The following is a 17,512-nucleotide window of genomic DNA, read 5'->3' as shown; positions in this document are numbered from 1 at the left end:
CATGATTTTTTTTCCTGGAAAATGCAAATAGAACAGACACTGTCATTATAATATTGGTGTTTTCTACCTAGTTAGATTTGTGTATTAGACCAGATAGAGAGATGATAAATGCAGCCATTATTTGATAGGAACAGACTTCCTTTGAGTGGTTTTCTGAATGAAGACAGAAAAACAATTGGCTGTTTGGATACGCGGATTTTAGAATCCAGGTCTTTAGCTTAAACACAGTGTAAAAGATCGTTCATGATCAATGCTGCTGCTGCTGGCAGCGTTTCTTGGATTCTAAAATCTGAGATTTCTAAAACGTGGTTTTCTTACTTAAAATCCAAGAAATACTAGCGGTAGCAGCCTGATCATGAACCTTCTTTTACACTGTTTTCAAAGTAACAGCGTGGATTCTAAAATCTGCGTATCTAAACAGCCTTACTATAAAACACCACGTGGGTGTTCATGGAGAACACATCTATCACCACCCATATCACACCTTACATAAATCGCACCAAATGCTTCGAACTTTAGATGAGTAAGAGATATCTAGTACTAGTAATTCAAGGTGTCTATATAAATGTTTTTCTATGTAGTCTAGTCAGGGTTTTATATAGGGGTGTAAATGAGCCGAGCCGAGCCGAGCTTGGTCCAGCTAGGCTCGGCTCGTTAAGGGCAAAACTTGGGCTCGGCTCAGGCTCGAACCGGGCTCGGCCAGGCTCATGAGCCTTAACGAGCTTGTTAGTGGACCTGGAATCAGTCTGATCTGTTTAATTTTTTCCCATAAATTGGAGCTCAATAATCAGTTTTGGACTCACAAATGGTTTTCAAAATTCAACAAACAATGATTCAATGAGATATTTCATATTTAGGATGTCTTTTGATTAGAATCATACAATTATACAAAAAGACAAAATCCTGAATAAAGACAAAATACCAAATTGATTTTGATATTTTTAGTGGAAAATCAGAAACTTTTTTTAATGTTCGGTCCCACTTCGAAAGCCAATGGAAAGTTGGAAACCTCTTAATTAAATTAGAAATTTCTCAAATTACTAAACTAATAGTCTAATATAGTAATATATAATTATCTATGGTTTTAGACTTTTAGCCCCAAACGAGCTTTTACGAGTCGAGCCAGGCCTAACTCGAGCTCGGCTCGTTAAGGATTCGAGCCGAGCTTGAGCCGAGCCCTTAACGAGCCGCCAAGCCCGAGCCAAAATTGACACCCTTAGTTTTATACTTATTGTTTTTACGATGTCTGGCTACTAAGTTCGGATTGAAGAATACTTTGACAAGGGAAATGTTCAAAAGAAGGGATTTGCTAGGGACCATCCTTGAAGGCATTTTGCGGACCGGCTGTTGCATGAGAGCGCCCCCACCTCATGAATAAGACAAAATCTGTTGAAAAGTGAGCCTATGTGGCTGCTCTCTCATGCAACAGCAAGTCCATCAAGATTTTGGAAAGACTTCGGGAGGTGATAGGAAAAATTACAGGGTTATAATTTCCAAACTTCATTCGTGAATAAAAAATCAAAATTTTCAAGTAGGTTTTGATGATACAGCTAGTAAGAGCAAAATGAGAGGTGTATAATTAAGAGAGGGCTACCAATATCAAAAGAATGGAGTTTAGGTGATGTTTCCTGCTTCGAATACACTCCCTTAGCCATAGCAAAACACGGCCTCAACTCAACTCAACTAAGCCTCTCAACTAAGCCTCTGTCCCAAACTAGTTGGGGTCGGCTAATGAATCCTTTAGAAAATTGTCATGAAGAAGGTGAAAAGATCTACCCCGCTCAAATTTACCAAGTCTAATCCTTAACACTAGTTGGATTTGTCTACATGGATCATTTTCTTCCATTCTCTATTATGTTCCTAGCCATCAAGTCTTTCCTCATTGTTTCTACCTAAGTTGTTTTCGGTCTGCTCCTATCTTTTTTTACTCCATCAACTTGGCACGAGTTACTTCTTCTCATTGGAGCATCAAAAGGCTTACGTTGGATATGCCCAAACGATCTTAAGCGGTGCTCTCATCTTCTCCTCAATTGGTGCCACCCCACCTTTTACAGATGTTTTCTTTCCGCTTGTGTTTTTCACAATTTGTCCCAAGCTAGGATAAAGGAGGAGGGTTGGCGTTAGGTTGGCAGCCGGCCGTAAACTTCGCCACTATTCTATGAAATGAATCCTATAGAAAATTCACAAAACATGGCTTATGGGTGTCTAATGAAAAAAATCCGGAAGATGCACTTTGGCGAGTGAATCCGATAGTTTTTTTCTCACATTTCTACTTCAACTTAAGGCCCAAAAAGGCAGAAAATGAGATTTGTAGCCATCCTTCGGACAACCATTGTTTGTTCGTTGAGATTCTACATTTGTTGAATGCACATCTAATCCAACATGTCATGTGTCCTGTATATCACCTGAAGAAATGGAATTTCAATTAGATCTTCATTCAAGGCCCCTTCCACTGTGTCATCCAGCCATTAAATTAATATCCTGTGAAAATTGAACCCACTCCATTTCACCAAAAGTCCATGCAAGAACAAGAACCATCTCTAAAATGGTGGAACCGAGTTCGATCCCTCACGACAATTTTACGCTTGTATATCTTGGACATCAGCTTTGTAACCGTGTGGCAGTCTTCACAGACTCGAAGGTTCTTCGTGACTCGAATGGTGGAACCTGGATCACTGTTAATGAATCCGAAAGCAATAGCCAATTTCTCACTGTGATGACAAAGTGCAGTCTCCTTTTCTTCCTCATCCATATCAATCAATACTTGACCCTTGTTAGGTTTGTAGCCTGCAAGCTTGAGCTCATTACCCATCTCTTTCAACATAGAGTAAATCTCTCTACTCTGTGGATGCGAATTATCCCCCGCGATGAACTCGTGAACGCTCCCTTTCAAGTCTATGAAGCTACACCCTGGCATCTTATTGACCCCGCGTTCTCTCATCACTCTCCTCAACTCTGCAACTTCGTCCCACCTTCCCTGAGCAGCATAAATATTGGACAAGAGAACGTAGCGCCCACTGTGGTTTGGCTCCAATTCAAGAAGCCTTTTCCCTACTTGTTCGCCCAATTGGGCATTCCCATGGATTCTACAAGCATGAAGGAGAGCTCCCCAAACAGCGGAATTGGGCTTCATTGGCATTCTCCTGATTATTTCCTCTGCTTGATCTAACAACCCGGCACGACCATATAGATCAACCATACAACAATAATGATGAATGTTCGGTTTCAAACCGTAAACCTTCGTCATCGAATCAAAATAGCTTGAACCTTCATCCACCAACCCGGAATGGCTACACGCGTTCAAAAGGCCAATGAAAGACACATGGTTTGGTCTCACTCCATTCATTTCCATCTGTGTGAATAGATGTATTGCATCCTTACCGTGCCCATTAATGGCGAGCCCACTGATCATTGCACTCCAAGCCATAACGTTCTTCTCCTTCATTTTATCAAACACCTCGAGTGGTTTCTCAACACACCCACACTTCAAATACATGTCTAGAAGGGCTGTACCCAGCCGAACGGTGACTTTAATGTTCTTCTTTTTAACATATCCTTCAACCCACTGCCCTTGCTCCATGGCCCCCAGATGAGCGCAGGCAGATAGCACATTCACCAACACGCTCTCGTTAGGCTCTACATTCTCAATCAACATCATTTCAAACAGCTCCAAACCCTCCTTAAAATGGTTACTCTGGACATACCCATTAATCATCACGCTCCATGACACCGCATTTTTCTCAGGCATTTCATCAAACACCCGTCGTGCAATTTCCAAACAACCGCATTTCAAGTAACCACCCAACATTATATTCATCGAGGCATCATCAAATTCCTGAATCTGATCAAAAACCAATTTAGCAGACTCAATTGAACCGCAGGACGCATACATATGGACTAGAAAGTTAACTACAGAGACCAAATTCGACCAGCCGAATTTGAAAACATGGGCATGGATTGATTTACCTAACGAAAGAGAAGGGATTTCAGAACAGGCCTTGAGAAGGAGAGGAATGGTGTGAATATCAGGAATAACGAGGGAAGATTCTAGAATATGAATGTAGAATAGGATTGCATCAATAGGGTTAGGGCTAGAAGCGTAAGCTCTGAGGAGGGTATTGGCGATGAAGGGGTCGGGTTTTTGGATTCCGGCGAAGAATCGGCGGGCGTAAGGGAGGGAAGGGTCGGGGGAGAGAAGGGAGAAAGAGAGAATGCGAGAGGCGACGAAATTGTCATGGATGATTCCTGTGGTGATGGTTTGGGCGTGGATTTGTTTGAGGTGTTTGATGGTCTTGCAAGAATTAAGATGGCGAAGGAGAGGGTATTGAGTGAGGAGTTTGGGGGTTGGAATCCAAGGTGGGTTTTGTTTCTGAGGTTGGGAGTGGAAGGAGAGATGGGGTAAAGGTTGGAGGAGTGCTGGAGACGAAGGCATAGCTGTTGATAAGTGATGGGCCAGACCAACCGTGCTTGTTAAAAAATGCTGCTCCGTTTGGATGCCAGAATTTTTTTGGTTCTTGCGACTTTTGTGGAATTTCCGCAGGAAACCACGTTTGGTTGCTATTTATTTAGTGGACAAAAAAGAATCCCACAAACCAAAATAACCCAGCCCGAAACCCAAAGCTGGAAAAAAAAAATCCCAGGAACCAAAATAATCCCGCACGAAAATCTGAGGAACCAAAATAACCAAAAGAAGAACTTTTTTCTTCCCAACAGTTCAAGCAACCAAACAAAGCCGGGATTTTTTTTTCCCACCATAGTCCGGTCAACCAAACATGGGATTTTTATTTTACCAGGATACTTCCAGGGAGTTTTTTTTCCCACCAATCTCCCAGGAAGTCTTTTGTTCCACAAAAGTCCCAAGAACCAAAATAATTCTAGTAAAGGTTGATAAATTTGAGGTAGGGCTATTAACGGGCCAGACCGGATCCGGACTCAAATCTTTTCTATATAGTAGAAATTTTCCTATTTTGTAGGACTTTTTGCTCTTTGATTTTAAAGGAGAGTGCAATAGACGTTTTGGGGAGTTTTAGAGAATGAATAAAATTTCTACTTTCACGTTTTGCATATGTGAACTTCTTCTTCTTCTTATTTGTTGTTGGTTTTGTTTGACCTGGGTGTTTGGGCTGCGCCGGGGGCCAATGTGTACAAGTCAACTCAACTCAACTCAAATAAGCCTTAATCCCAAACTAGTTGTGGTCGGTTAATGAATCCTTTAGAAAATTTTCATGAAGATAGTGAAAGGATCTACACGGCTCAAATTGACTTAGTCTAATCTTAAGTTCCTGATCATTTTCTTCCGTTCTCTCCTATCCAAGGTCATGTTCTCTGTTATTTCAAAAAACAAACATGCCCCTACTTTGCTACATGTGGCATGGATAGTTATTTGGGAAATCTACAAGTGCATTAGAGAACCGATACATGTCTTTCACTAGAATTAGAGAGGAACAATGGAGCCTCTTTTTGCATGCTTGAACAAAACAATGAAAACCTCTGACGTTGTCATCATCTTCTTCTGTACTGACTAACCTTCTCGTCGAGTTCATTGTGTCACCTTAGCGGCCAAAGGGCTCCAATCTCAACTAGTGTCAAGTTTAGTTTTTGAGATCAAATAAAAAAGATTTAGTGAGTTCAAATATAGAATCAGAAGGAGGAACACGATTTTTAATCTAAAACATTATATTGTTAAGACTCTTGAATACACCACTGTCTATCCAAGCAAACTTTGAGGAATACAAATCTGTTTGCTAGGGCTTTGTTGCTTTCAAAGGGTGTAAAACAAATTTTACGCCCATTATTACTAAGTGGAAAATGGGCGTAAAATTAATTTGTTTTCTGCCCATTTTACGTTGAAGGATATTCCTTGGTGTACTTTTGGGCTATGAAAAATCTACAATGGGTCAACAGATAAATGTTTGGAACTCATACATAGATGTCAGATGTACTAAAATTTTTGCCCTTGTAGCAACTTGAAGATACAAAGTATTTTTCCTCATTTGCAAAAAAGTATAGATTAAGAAAAAACAATACTAGTATTTCTTATTTTACCTTGGCATTTTTGTAGAAACTGCTTTAAAACACCACCTGATTTACTATCCAATCAACTTCTTTCTGATTCTACGTATCTTTACTGTTGCTGTCACAATTAGCCTATCATTCATATCATCAAAGAATCGGAAGTAGGCATTTCTCCAAGACTTGTTCAACAATAAAATGCCACATACTACACAAAACCCCACGATGAGTCCTGATGCCACGCCAATGTAAAACCATGTAAATCCAAACACATCTTCGTTGCGAGATATAGGTAATGGACATTGAGGTATTTCATCTTCTGAGCACTTTTTACTGAGTGGAGGCCCACAAAGTCTAGGATTGCCAGAATAGATAGATGGGTTATTGAGAGTTTGGAGCTGAGGCCCGGATGGAATTTTCCCTGACAAGCTGTTCTTTGACAAGTCCAAGAAACTTAAAAAAGTTAGAGCAGACATGGTTGGAGGAATTATACCTGAGAGCCGGTTTTTTGACAAGTCAAGGGATTCCAACCATCGCAAACGATTAATCTTTGGTGGGATCACTCCTATCAAATTATTTCCAGATAAGTTCAAGCTATTCAATCCAAAAAGACCTGTTAGTTCTTCAGGGATATCTCCACTTATATTATTGCATGAAAAGTCTATGCTTGTCATAAATGGAAGTGTCTTTGTATATAAAAATTCTCTCCCTTTCGTGACTATGAAAAGGTATTCTTGGTGACTTTCTAAACCATACACTTGGTGACTTTCCAAACTATATGTGAAATAATAATTGTTGCTGGACTTCTGTCTCGCACCCATGGCACTGAAATTGCCGAAACACCGTGGTATGGTTCCAGAGAGACGATTATGTGCAAGGTCTAAGAAATGGAGAGAAGTAAGAGACGATAGTTTTGAAGGAATTCCCCCATCTAACATGTTTGATCGTAGGCGGAGGACCTCCAGATGTGATAGACTTTCTCCTATCCATGTCGGTATATTTCCTGTTAATCTGTTCCCACCAAGATCAACAATTATCAACTTCACACACTTTTTTAAGAACAATGGCAGTTCTCCAGAGAAATTATTGTTAGCCAAATGCAAATATTTGAGGCCAAGTAGAGAACCCATTGAGCTAGGAATATCTCCAGACAGATTATTGTTTTCAAAGTTCATAATCGCCAATTCACGCAAATCTTGCCAACAATTAGGCAGTTCTCCCGATAAACGATTACAAGAGAAATCAAGACATCTCAAAATCTGTATTTTACATGTTGATGAGGGTATACTCCCTTGTAGAAGGTTAGATGATAGATGAAGCACCTGAAGAGTCTGAATCTGACCCAGCTCTTCTGGAATGAACCCTGTTAGCTGATTTTCAGAGAGATTAATCATGCCAGCACTGCTACAATTTCCCAATTCTCTTGGAATCATTCCGCTCAATCCATTCGACTTAGCATACAACCAAATCAATTTGGATAAGTTTCCAAGCTCCTTTGGAATGTCTCCAGTGAAACTGTTGTTACCCAAGTCAAGATACTCTAAGCTACTGCAATTTCCGAGCCCACGGGGTATCTTTCCATACAGATGATTTCCACGGAGACCGAGCTCCTGCAAAGTATGAATCTGACCCAACTCTACCGGAATCAATCCCGTTAGCTGATTTTGAGAGAGATGAAGCAACCGAAGAGTCTGAATCTGAACCAATTTCACGGGAATGTCTCCAGTGAAACTATTATCAGACAAGTCAAGAGATTCTAAGCTACTGCAATTCCCGAGCTCTCGGGGTATCTTTCCAGATAGGTGGTTTCCACTGAGACTGAGCAACTGAAGGGTCTGAATCTGACCTAACTGTACCGGAATGAATCCCGTTAGCTGATTTCCAGAGATGTCAAGGAATCGAAGAGTCTGAATCTGAATCAACTCTACTGGAATGTCCCCAGTCAAACTATTGCCGTGCAATAGAAGGTACTCTAAGCTACTGCAATTCCCGAGCTCGGAAGGAATCTCACCGGATAGATGGTTCATAGAAAGACTTAAAATGGTTAGATTCTTAAGCCTTTGAAGCTCCTTAGGAAGAGAACCATCAAGGCTATTCATTGTCAATTGTAATTTCTCAAGATTATCACATTCACTTATTTCAACAGGAATTGTACCCGAGAGAGAGTTCCAACCCACATCCAAAATCCGAAGCTTTGTCAACATTCTAACTGATGATGGAATTAGACCAGTGAGATTATTATAATCAATGAAAAGCTCTTCTAGAGACGACAAGTTTCCGATCTCCGATGGGATTTTACCATCAAGATCATTATGAGCCAAGGAAAGTTTTCTCAGGGAAAGCATATCACAAAGCTCGGGTGGTATCTCCCCATGAAGCTTATTTCTGCCAAGGTCTAGAACTTGCAAATTACTGCAGCTTGCAAGCTCCTTAGGGACAATACCAGAAATCATATTGTTTGATATGTTAAATGTTGTAAGGTGAGGGAGGTCACAGATGGTGGAAGACAAATAGCCTGCCAAATTAAAGTTTTGGAGATTGATGGAAGTTACCTTAGAGTTGTTGATACAGCTTATCCCACTCCAACCGCAAGGAGTTAGATGGGATGAATTCCATCCTTGAAGCTCGTCATTGGTGTCAATGAGATCCTTCTTGAACTCCAATAGCCATTTTCCTTCACCATTTAGCGATCTTACAAAGATGCCCAAGTAGGAGAACATAAAAAACAACTGAAAAGCAAGAGCTGGGGTTCTGATTTGAGAAATCGAAGCCATTCTTTAAAGAGAACGATGGAGGCGAAGAAGATGAGATAAAGATAGCACACTCCCGAGTCTCCAATACCTTTTAAATAGGCGAGACAACCCAAAACATGAAAAAAAGGTTAGAGAAACACGAGAGGAGGTCTTGGAGTCAGCAAAGCACTCTCGCAATGGTACCATTCGATCCATCAAAACATTAAATATGACTTCGGGCGAAAGTCATATTTTAGCGAAGGAAAATGTGGACAAGATCAAAACATTAAATATGACTTCGGGCTGAAAGTCATATTTTAGCGAAGGAAAATGTGGACAAGATCAAAACATTAAATATGACTTCGGGCCTAAAGTCATTTTAATGACTTCGGGCTGAAAGTCATATTTTAGCGAAGGAAAATGTGGACAAGATCAAAACATTAAATATGACTTCGGGCCTAAAGTCATTTTAATGACTTCGGGCTGAAAGTCATATTTTAGCGAAGGAAAATGTGGACAAGATCAAAACATTAAATATGACTTCGGGCCGAAGTCATATTTAATGTTTTGATGGATCGAAAGCATGACTTTCTATCCAAAACCGTGACTTAGTGGAGCCTGAAACCCAAAAAAGTTGGATTTAACTCTACATTGCCTTTTTTATTTATAAAAGGCAGCTGACATCTGCACTCCCTTGTTTTGACATCAGCAGTCCTCTATTTTAAACTACTCGCAGTTACCTGCCAAAATTCATAATAAGCTATCAAAAGCCAATCTGAAAAATTCTAATTGAGGATATTGAGGGCCTACTATAATGTTTTATATCTAAAATTTACTTAGGCTCTGTTTCTCTCGACGTAAAATGGGTGTAACAAAGCCTGAAAAGGATATTATATCCTTTCCTCAAACCATGGAGAAGACTAAGAGAGTGATAAGGAAAACTTATCCTATTAGAAAGCAAAAAGATGGAAAGCCAAATAGTTTAAGTTAAACAAGATGAATTATCAATGTATGCTCACTCTTTAAGGATTTAGTTGAAATGGTTTTATGTTTAAAATACAATTCTAACAAAGCTTTATCAAATCATTATAATTTCTAGAGCTATTCTGGGAATCACTATTACAAGCTTCATAGCCCTTCTTCTATAGCTTTCACTCGCTCACCATTATGTCTATGTTTTCTTTATAGGAATCACATTGGAAAGCTGAAGTAATACGATATTAATCTTAGTATAGAACTTTAAAAAGTAGATAAAATAAAAGGAGAAGTTGATGAATGAGAGGCCCAACTGACAGAATGCAATCAAGACCTGGTGCTTAGAGATGTTCCATACACAATTAGGTAAGGGACAGTTTGGACAATGGACAACAGTCAATAGGTATTATGAAATTGATGCCAGATGATACTCCTGTTCCAGATTATGATGAATTGTCATACCATTGTGTGTTCATGTTTTAGTGTCACATGCAGAAACATGAGAAAGATACCATGCGGGGGTAATTTATTTTTACCTTTCCGAGTGAAAGTAGCCGTCTGAACTCCCATTACATGACCGTAAGAATCGATTAATGGTCCCCCTGAGTTTCCTGATCAAGATATTGACATATCAAATCAGGTTTGACATGATTTCCTCAACTGAGAATGGTACTGCAATCTTAGCTACCTAGAACATAGGAATGGGACTAGATTCAACAATGAAAATAAACCATTGATGATACTCAACAAAACTCCAAAGTGCACTTAAGAGTATATAAGAGGCATTGAGTAGAGAGTGGGTCACATTGGAGGATGCTAGAAGAGAGAGGCAAAGAGGGCAAACCCAGGACAGGACCAAAGACCAGAAGGTCTGGTACCTTAGTGTAACCTAAATATCAAAACTGACACATGCTCTACTCTTATAACATTTCTCTATTCGAAGTTCGAAAGCCCTTGAAACCAAACGGTCCCAAGTGGGCATTAACGGACCAAAGAGACATGACATTTGTAAAGAAAAAGCTCATTGTAAATGATTGAACCCAAAAGGGAGATCCCTCCCACCTTGTTCCTTGCAGAGTTGTATCAAACTATACAAAGATCATGGAAATTCAGAAACACCCCTTTTTCAATGACATATTTTCACTTGAGGATAAGTATACTGTGTGATCCAATGGTACTCTCTCTAATCTGAAACAAAACGCATTTGCTAGATCTGAATCGTTCTGGTGGACCCCATCATGACCGATCATACTACAAAAATCACAATTAATAGATAATTCAGAGTTTCACCTATTCAATGGGCCAAAATTCGAGCTGATGAAACCATTAATTTCCAGTCAAGAACAGTTTTTTGCTTCCACCATGATAGAATTCACAAGTTGAACAATCCAGATCTCACATTCAAGTGTCACTTACACTAGATCAGAGTCAAAGATAGAATGAAGAAAAAATGGTTTATACAGTACTTGCCCTCAAAATGCCATTAAGTGCAAGGTTAGGCAGATTCAAATTGTCTACTCTAGTTCTCAAGTACTAGGAAAAACAAAGGAACTATGGAAAATGTTAAAACACAAGCGAAAAGGAGCAAAAAAGTCCTACCAATCCTTTCTCATGTTTTCAGTTTCCACACATGGATTTTTTCATGGGGCTCGATATCAGCTGCCATGATAGCTCAGGCTCAGGTTCCTTCTCCAAGGTTTGAATTTTTCAAAGAGGACCACACTCATTTTTCTCTCTACTTTAATGATGATATTGAGTACTACTTCAAGCACACCTTGATTTGAACCTGCACTTAAATACTTTTGGAATTCTATGAACTCTTATCCTTCTCTTTTCTGGCAAGGTGTTTCTGCTTTCCTCCTTGGATCAGGGCACTGGGACCCAATAAAAGATATAAAATGCCTTTCTAAAACTAGTCCAGGTATTGTACTTTGGGAGTTCTATCCAGAACAAACCTTATGCATTTCTGTTGATCTTCCTTTAAGAAAAAGAACGGCATTTCTTAACTTGATCAGAGCATGCTAGTAAATCACTTTTTCATTCTTTTTATTTATCAAAAATAATATGTTATACAGACATTTTCTTGAATGGCATGTTATACAGACTAGGTTACAATTGATCTGCTAAGCAATAATAATCCATATAGATTTATTATTGTCATTCTATAACTAGAATCAAAGAAGATATACAATGTCCATGCAAAAGCTATGTATAAAAGACAGTATCTAAACTTTTCGATAAAAAATCAAGAAATAGTCTGTTCATTTTACACTATAAATTAGAACAATATTATTAAGACAAAATCTCATCTAAAGACCAAATTACCAATTGTTTGTTGCCACAGAAACGTTCTACACCAGACTTCGTGATCATGGGTTCAAATCTTCAGGAACAAATTTACCATTAAAAAAAAAAAATCTTCGGAAGCAAATTACTATTGCAATTGTAGAAACAACAGCATATGAATTATCTGCAGATTTGATTTTTTTTTTATGACATAGGGTATCCCCACCCCATTTTAGGGCGGGACTAATCCCTATGGATGCATGCAATCAACGGTAAACCACGTGCATCGGCATATTTGAAATTTAATATCCCTGAAGAATCCTCCCTCCCATTTGAACCAACCAAAAAATGTCCTGTCGTTTCAAATGAAGGTCTTGCACCTAGAAACAAAACGTCCGCAAGTCACGACAGTACAAATAAGGATCTCGACAACAGGGTCGGCTAATCTGCAGGGAACCTGCCACCTCTAGTAATCCATCTAACTGCATTCAACTGAGTCTCAAGTTTCATTTGGATTAACCAGCTATCATGCAATATGATCAATCAGTTGTAAGCGTGGTTTGTAGTATAAGATATAGATAAATTGATTTTTTTCTTGGATGGTATAGATAAATTGAAATTAAGCCTACAAAAGCAGAGCAGCCACATGGTAACTAATGTGTACCAGATGGCCTGAATAAACACTGGGTATAAGTTTTTGAGCAATTCATGAGAATGACTTTGCAATTCATATTTACATGATAGAAACTCAATCATCCCATATTGAAATAGTTAATTTCAAGAAAATTAAGATTGCCAAGCTTTCGGTATAGTTAGGAAGCATAATTTTTTGTTTAAGTAGATAGGCTGGTGAAAGCAAATGGACAAGGAAACATATGTTCTGCATTTAGCCATTTACGTACAAGAAATCCAAGATTCTCATGGAAGCAAAGAACAACCGCGGAAAAGAATTACGTGTGCTCCTCAAAACACATGGGATACAATAAATTTCATCTTAAGATAATAGTGTCAAAATATATTGTATTTGTACAATGGTTGAAGACAAGCTTTGACTGCAAGAACAATATAAGACAACCCAAATCAAATTAGATAGATCATCAAGATATGGAGGTCAAAAGCTTATGGGAAAATTTTCACAAATTTGCAAGCATCGATGAAAAAGAGAAGAATATGATGGCACAACTACAGACCTTTAGATAAATTCAATATGTCTACAAAATGACAACAATGATGAACTAAAAATTGACATAAAGCAACTGAAATAAGTGTACCAGATAATGCCTTCTTTGCCTTGTTCTAGCATAATCGAGACATTCTTCACTTTTTCATAGTTCTACAAAAAAGTGTACATCACAGTGGCAAATGCACCAACTTGCCAATTCACTCAAAATCAAATCAGTACTCCGAAGCATCCTCCTCGTCTTCTTCATCCTCATCAGAATCATCAACGACAGCGGATCGTCCATTAAGATCAGCATCGGCACCGTTCATTTGCCTAACAAATTGGCCTCGAACTCTAGGCCTCCTTTCTGCGAGTCGCTTCCGATTGACATACCGTATTTTCTTGTCAAAACATCGGTCTTTTCTCTTCTGCCTAAACTTGATCAATGCCGCCTCTCTTCTTTCAACTCGGCCAGATTTAACTTCAGTTGAAGATGACCTTGCCATTGAAGGCCACATGTGAGGTGCAGGCATTTGACCTGGTTGCAAACTTACATTGAATGGATAGTAAGAAAAGGGTGCCATCATAGGTACATGAGGAAAATGTGTCAGAGCATTATCCTGTGGCGGCAGCATGGCTGATGTGGCATGTTTAGGTACATCATGTAGGCTTCCTTGATAGAGTTGAGCTGGTGGAAGCATCACCATTTGATTCATCATTCCTGACATATAAAATGGAGCAAATGACGGAACACCTGAAAAGTCAACTTGGCCCTCATTGCTTGAATGCAGCCGTGTTATGGAGGACTGTACACCGGATAGGTGGCATTCTTGTGGATATTCCAATTGCACGGGTATAGTAGATTTCTTAATAGTTCTGACCACTGGAGCATTCTCATTACTTACAAAACCATCTCCATGAGAGAAGTTTTCCCATGCTTCTGTGCCATTGTACCTCTCCGCATCACCTACTTGTTCACACACTGAAGGAAGTTTATCTTCACTGCTCAACTGCAGTGACGGAGGTATACTTTCATCTACATATCCATGCCTGGGAGAGTTGTTTATAGGCTGTGTGCTTGACTTGATGTACGTAAAGAAAGCTGATGACTCACCAACCTTAAGCTCACTTTTCTTTGGAAATGAAAACATTACACCTGAGAATACTCATAATTACTTTTTCCAGAGGAGAAAGATGGGGAAGAAGAAACCTAGAAAGTGTACAGCTGCATAGAGACCTGGGAGCTGCTCACCTGGCTGTTCAGGAGTCTCCAGCGCATCAAGACGATATTCTGATGAACTCTTTGGAGAAGGATCGACGGCAGCGGAGGCATAAGACTGAAAAATGCCAGGAAGATAAGTTAAACGTATCTGACCAGCCATGAAGTTGCAACAGTAAATGCGGAAGATATGGTGCTGGACAAGAACAGACAGAGTCCATATATTTTTTGAGAATCAACACCAGTAAATAAGAATTTAAAATGGGTCTATAGCTACTACCAGAGTACGTCAACTCTTCAAATAGATCCTGCTTCTTGTGCTATTCTACTACCTTCAGAAACAAACCAAACTAAGCGGATAATATCCTGAAAAGGAAACTATACCAGGACCAATGACGGTATAACCAACAAGCTCAACTTGGTCATATTCATGATCAGATTGGCCGCCAAAGATAGGTATGCTTTGAATAGAGACAACATCGACACATTGCAAACTATGTAAATTAGATACGGGATGTGTGGGTTAAGTATCAAATACGGCAACATTGGGGAACCTGACATTATGTCATGTCAGGATAGTTTTATGATAACGTTGGAAGATATATCTTTACAAATAGATCAGTTTGTGAAAGCATAAGATTATATACATAAAAATGCATCACAAACATGAAATGCATATAAATAATAACAGAAAGCAAGCACACAAAAGTGATGAAATTACACTAATAGCCATCCTGACATGTGTTTGGCACATATCCTATAATGTCAATTTGTAAAATAGAGAATGCCCTTATTACATATACGGCAGTAGACATGAACTGACTGGGGTGTGCAAGAAGGTTGAGCAGGAAAAGGGTCAAGAAGGTTGTAAGTTAGACTTACTCAGAAAGTGTATTATGGAACTTCTAGAGTGATTTTACCAATTGACAAACCGCAGTACTGGTTCATATTTTTTGAGACGATAATGAAATGTAGTGATTCATACTTACCTCATATCCCTTATGATTTGACATGCTTGTCTCTGGAAGTGTGGTCTTCCGTGACTTTTCATCTGTGTCATCTGAGAATAGAGTCGTGCTATTAGTATTAGCATCACTGGGGTCCGATGCTACCAAATCAAAGTCATAATTCAAGATGTTCTTCTCCGCCAGTCCAAGCTGTCAAGAAAAATAACAACTACTGTGAATTATCGTGCATCTTGTCTAATATTTAGGCCCTATTCGTTTGAGATTATGACAGCCAATGGTGAGCCTCCAAACCGATTATTGGACTCAAAATTAATGTAATTTGAGTCCAATGATCGGTTTGAGGGCTAACTATCGGTTATCATAATCTCAAACGAATAGGGCCTTAGCTAGACTAGAAGACCTTTAAGCTAATACAATGACACATTCTTGGGGGTTAGGTGTCCAAACCATGCGCCTTCTTCTCCACATATGAGTCCACAAGTTCAATAGCTCATTAGTGCGCAAAGGCTTCACAAGATAGTCTGCCGCCCCCAATCTTAAGCACTTGACAACAACTGAAACCTCATCCTGGGAAGACATCACTGAGAAATATGTGCATGTCAGATGCCTGCATTAGTATCGGCTGCATAATGCTTTGTATTATACAAATCATACATCAGAAATGCAAAAATCCATGTCTGTCCATTGTTGAATTTTATCAATGAGTGAATCAGTAGATTCTCATACTACTTTATTAAGTATAACCTTTCCAATGTATCCCAGGAAATTAATGAGCTGAACCAAACAAGCTTACTGATAATGGGAATACGCCGCAATTCTTTATCCCGCATAATATACTTCAACATCTTCAAGCCTTTGGCTATAGGAAGGTCTACTTCAGCAAGTATGATGTCAATTTCGGGCCCCTCTGCATTTAGAGCAGCAATGACCTGTCTAGCAGTCCTCACCGAAATTACTGAGAGGTAACAGATATCCTTTGTCAGTGTAGATACTCTAAATTACCATCCAATGCAAACATAAGTTTTCAGTTGTAGAGTTCTCTTGCGACTAAGATTCGAAACAGAAAAAAACTGAATGAACAACAAAGTATAGCCAAAATCCCTATGGCCTCATGATTCTTAACAGGTAACAAGAACTACAATAGAGATCTGAATTTCGATAAGCCGAATTGAGAGATTTTGCAATGATAGAATTGATTGAAGAAGTGATGAATAAAGGAGGCGAGAATGAATACCTTGATAGGAGCAGTTGCAGAGGAGTCCTAAAACTTCTTGAGAGCTCTTAACATCGTTATCACACAACAGAATCCTGACCTTGCTTCTATCAAGGGGACTGTTCCCTCTATTTCCTCCTAAAGGACTACTGCCCTTACAAGCCATCACAATTCGATCAAACTAAGCCCCTATTTTCATTACATCATCGAAAACACGTAACAATTCGGTCAAATCCAACCAGTCTTCTGATTGAATCACCATCATTGTTCACCAACACCATCAAAGGAGCAGGAAGACAATGAAACATTAGGGGAGAATTTCAGATCGAGTAGTCAGGGAAGGAGAATTCTTGAAATAAAATTAGAGGAGAGAAAATCCCCCTCGAAACCACAGCAAAAGCTCTCTGCCAAACAGCTCGAAAATGAAGTCGTCTTCTTTCTTCGTTGGATTTAAGGGCTTTTGCTAACGTGTGCCGGCCACCAATGGGTGAACGGGTAGGTGGACGATCGGACGGCTAAGATTTCGGTAAAAAGTGCAAAAGGTTCGCGTGTCGCTGTCGGCTAAATATACCTTTGTGATGGATAATATGCCACGTTTCGCTGAGCTGAGAGCCTGAGAGAAGGATCTCTTCTTCATTTGGATATACTTGCCTGGTCACGTGGAGCCGGACTCTGTGGAGGGGAGGGCCGGGCCGGGAAAGGATCCAATTCCGATCGGATCCACCAGCAGTCAATTGAAAAAAGTGTTTAATAAAGTGAGGAGTGTCATTATCGAAATAAGACTGCAGATATCATTTCCAATAAAAAAAAAAAAGTCTTCTCATATCATAATGTGAGTTGGGTAGGTACATGATATTACTTCCTAGATATTTTAAGTTGGATTAATTTGTCAAATGTGATTTCCACGTCATCTTTTTCTTGCAAAAAGGTAATGACTAAGGCAAT

General features: G+C 39.3%; 2 protein-coding genes and 1 pseudogene across 2 annotated transcripts; all 3 read right to left on the bottom strand.

The window, feature by feature from the left end:
* Positions 1-1,599: 1,599 nt before the first annotated feature.
* Positions 1,600-4,518, bottom strand: LOC143846423 (pentatricopeptide repeat-containing protein At5g66520 pseudogene; annotated as a pseudogene).
* A 1,375-nt stretch (positions 4,519-5,893) lies between these two features.
* LOC143892858 (uncharacterized) lies at positions 5,894-13,029 on the bottom strand. The gene has a single exon (XM_077397767.1). The coding sequence runs from the start codon at positions 8,784-8,786 to the stop codon at positions 6,090-6,092; it is 2,697 nt and encodes an 898-aa protein (XP_077253882.1). The 5' UTR covers positions 8,787-13,029; the 3' UTR covers positions 5,894-6,089.
* A 147-nt stretch (positions 13,030-13,176) lies between these two features.
* Positions 13,177-17,286, bottom strand: TOC1 (CCT motif -containing response regulator protein). Its single transcript, XM_077397768.1, has 6 exons — positions 16,589-17,286; positions 16,148-16,309; positions 15,802-15,935; positions 15,376-15,543; positions 14,420-14,504; positions 13,177-14,323 (listed from the first exon to the last, which is right to left on the bottom strand). Exons 1-6 carry the CDS (start codon positions 16,731-16,733, stop codon positions 13,401-13,403), a joined length of 1,617 nt encoding a protein of 538 aa, XP_077253883.1. The 5' UTR covers positions 16,734-17,286; the 3' UTR covers positions 13,177-13,400.
* Positions 17,287-17,512: the final 226 nt, after the last annotated feature.

The sequence above is a fragment of the Tasmannia lanceolata genome, unplaced genomic scaffold, assembly GCF_043159265.1.
Source record: "Tasmannia lanceolata isolate RefF3 unplaced genomic scaffold, GAP_Taslan_0.1 ptg000015l, whole genome shotgun sequence".
Taxonomy (NCBI): domain Eukaryota; kingdom Viridiplantae; phylum Streptophyta; class Magnoliopsida; order Canellales; family Winteraceae; genus Tasmannia; species Tasmannia lanceolata.
The sequence above is the reverse complement of the archived record's forward strand: the minus strand, read 5'-3'. Positions and strand labels throughout refer to the sequence as shown.

What these genes read in the sequence shown, in the direction of transcription:
- LOC143892858 (XM_077397767.1), bottom strand. Translation starts at nt 8,786, where the DNA reads ATGGCTTCGATTTCTCAAATCAGAACCCCAGCTCTTGCTTTTCAGTTG.
- TOC1 (XM_077397768.1), bottom strand. Translation starts at nt 16,733, where the DNA reads ATGGCTTGTAAGGGCAGTAGTCCTTTAGGAGGAAATAGAGGGAACAGT. An exon ending in CTGCAACTGCTCCTATCAAG is followed by an intron (nt 16,310 to 16,588) that starts GTATTCATTCTC and finishes GTTACCTCTCAG; the next exon opens with TAATTTCGGTGAGGACTGCT. An exon ending in GGAGACTCCTGAACAGCCAG is followed by an intron (nt 14,324 to 14,419) that starts GTGAGCAGCTCC and finishes GAGTATTCTCAG; the next exon opens with GTGTAATGTTTTCATTTCCA.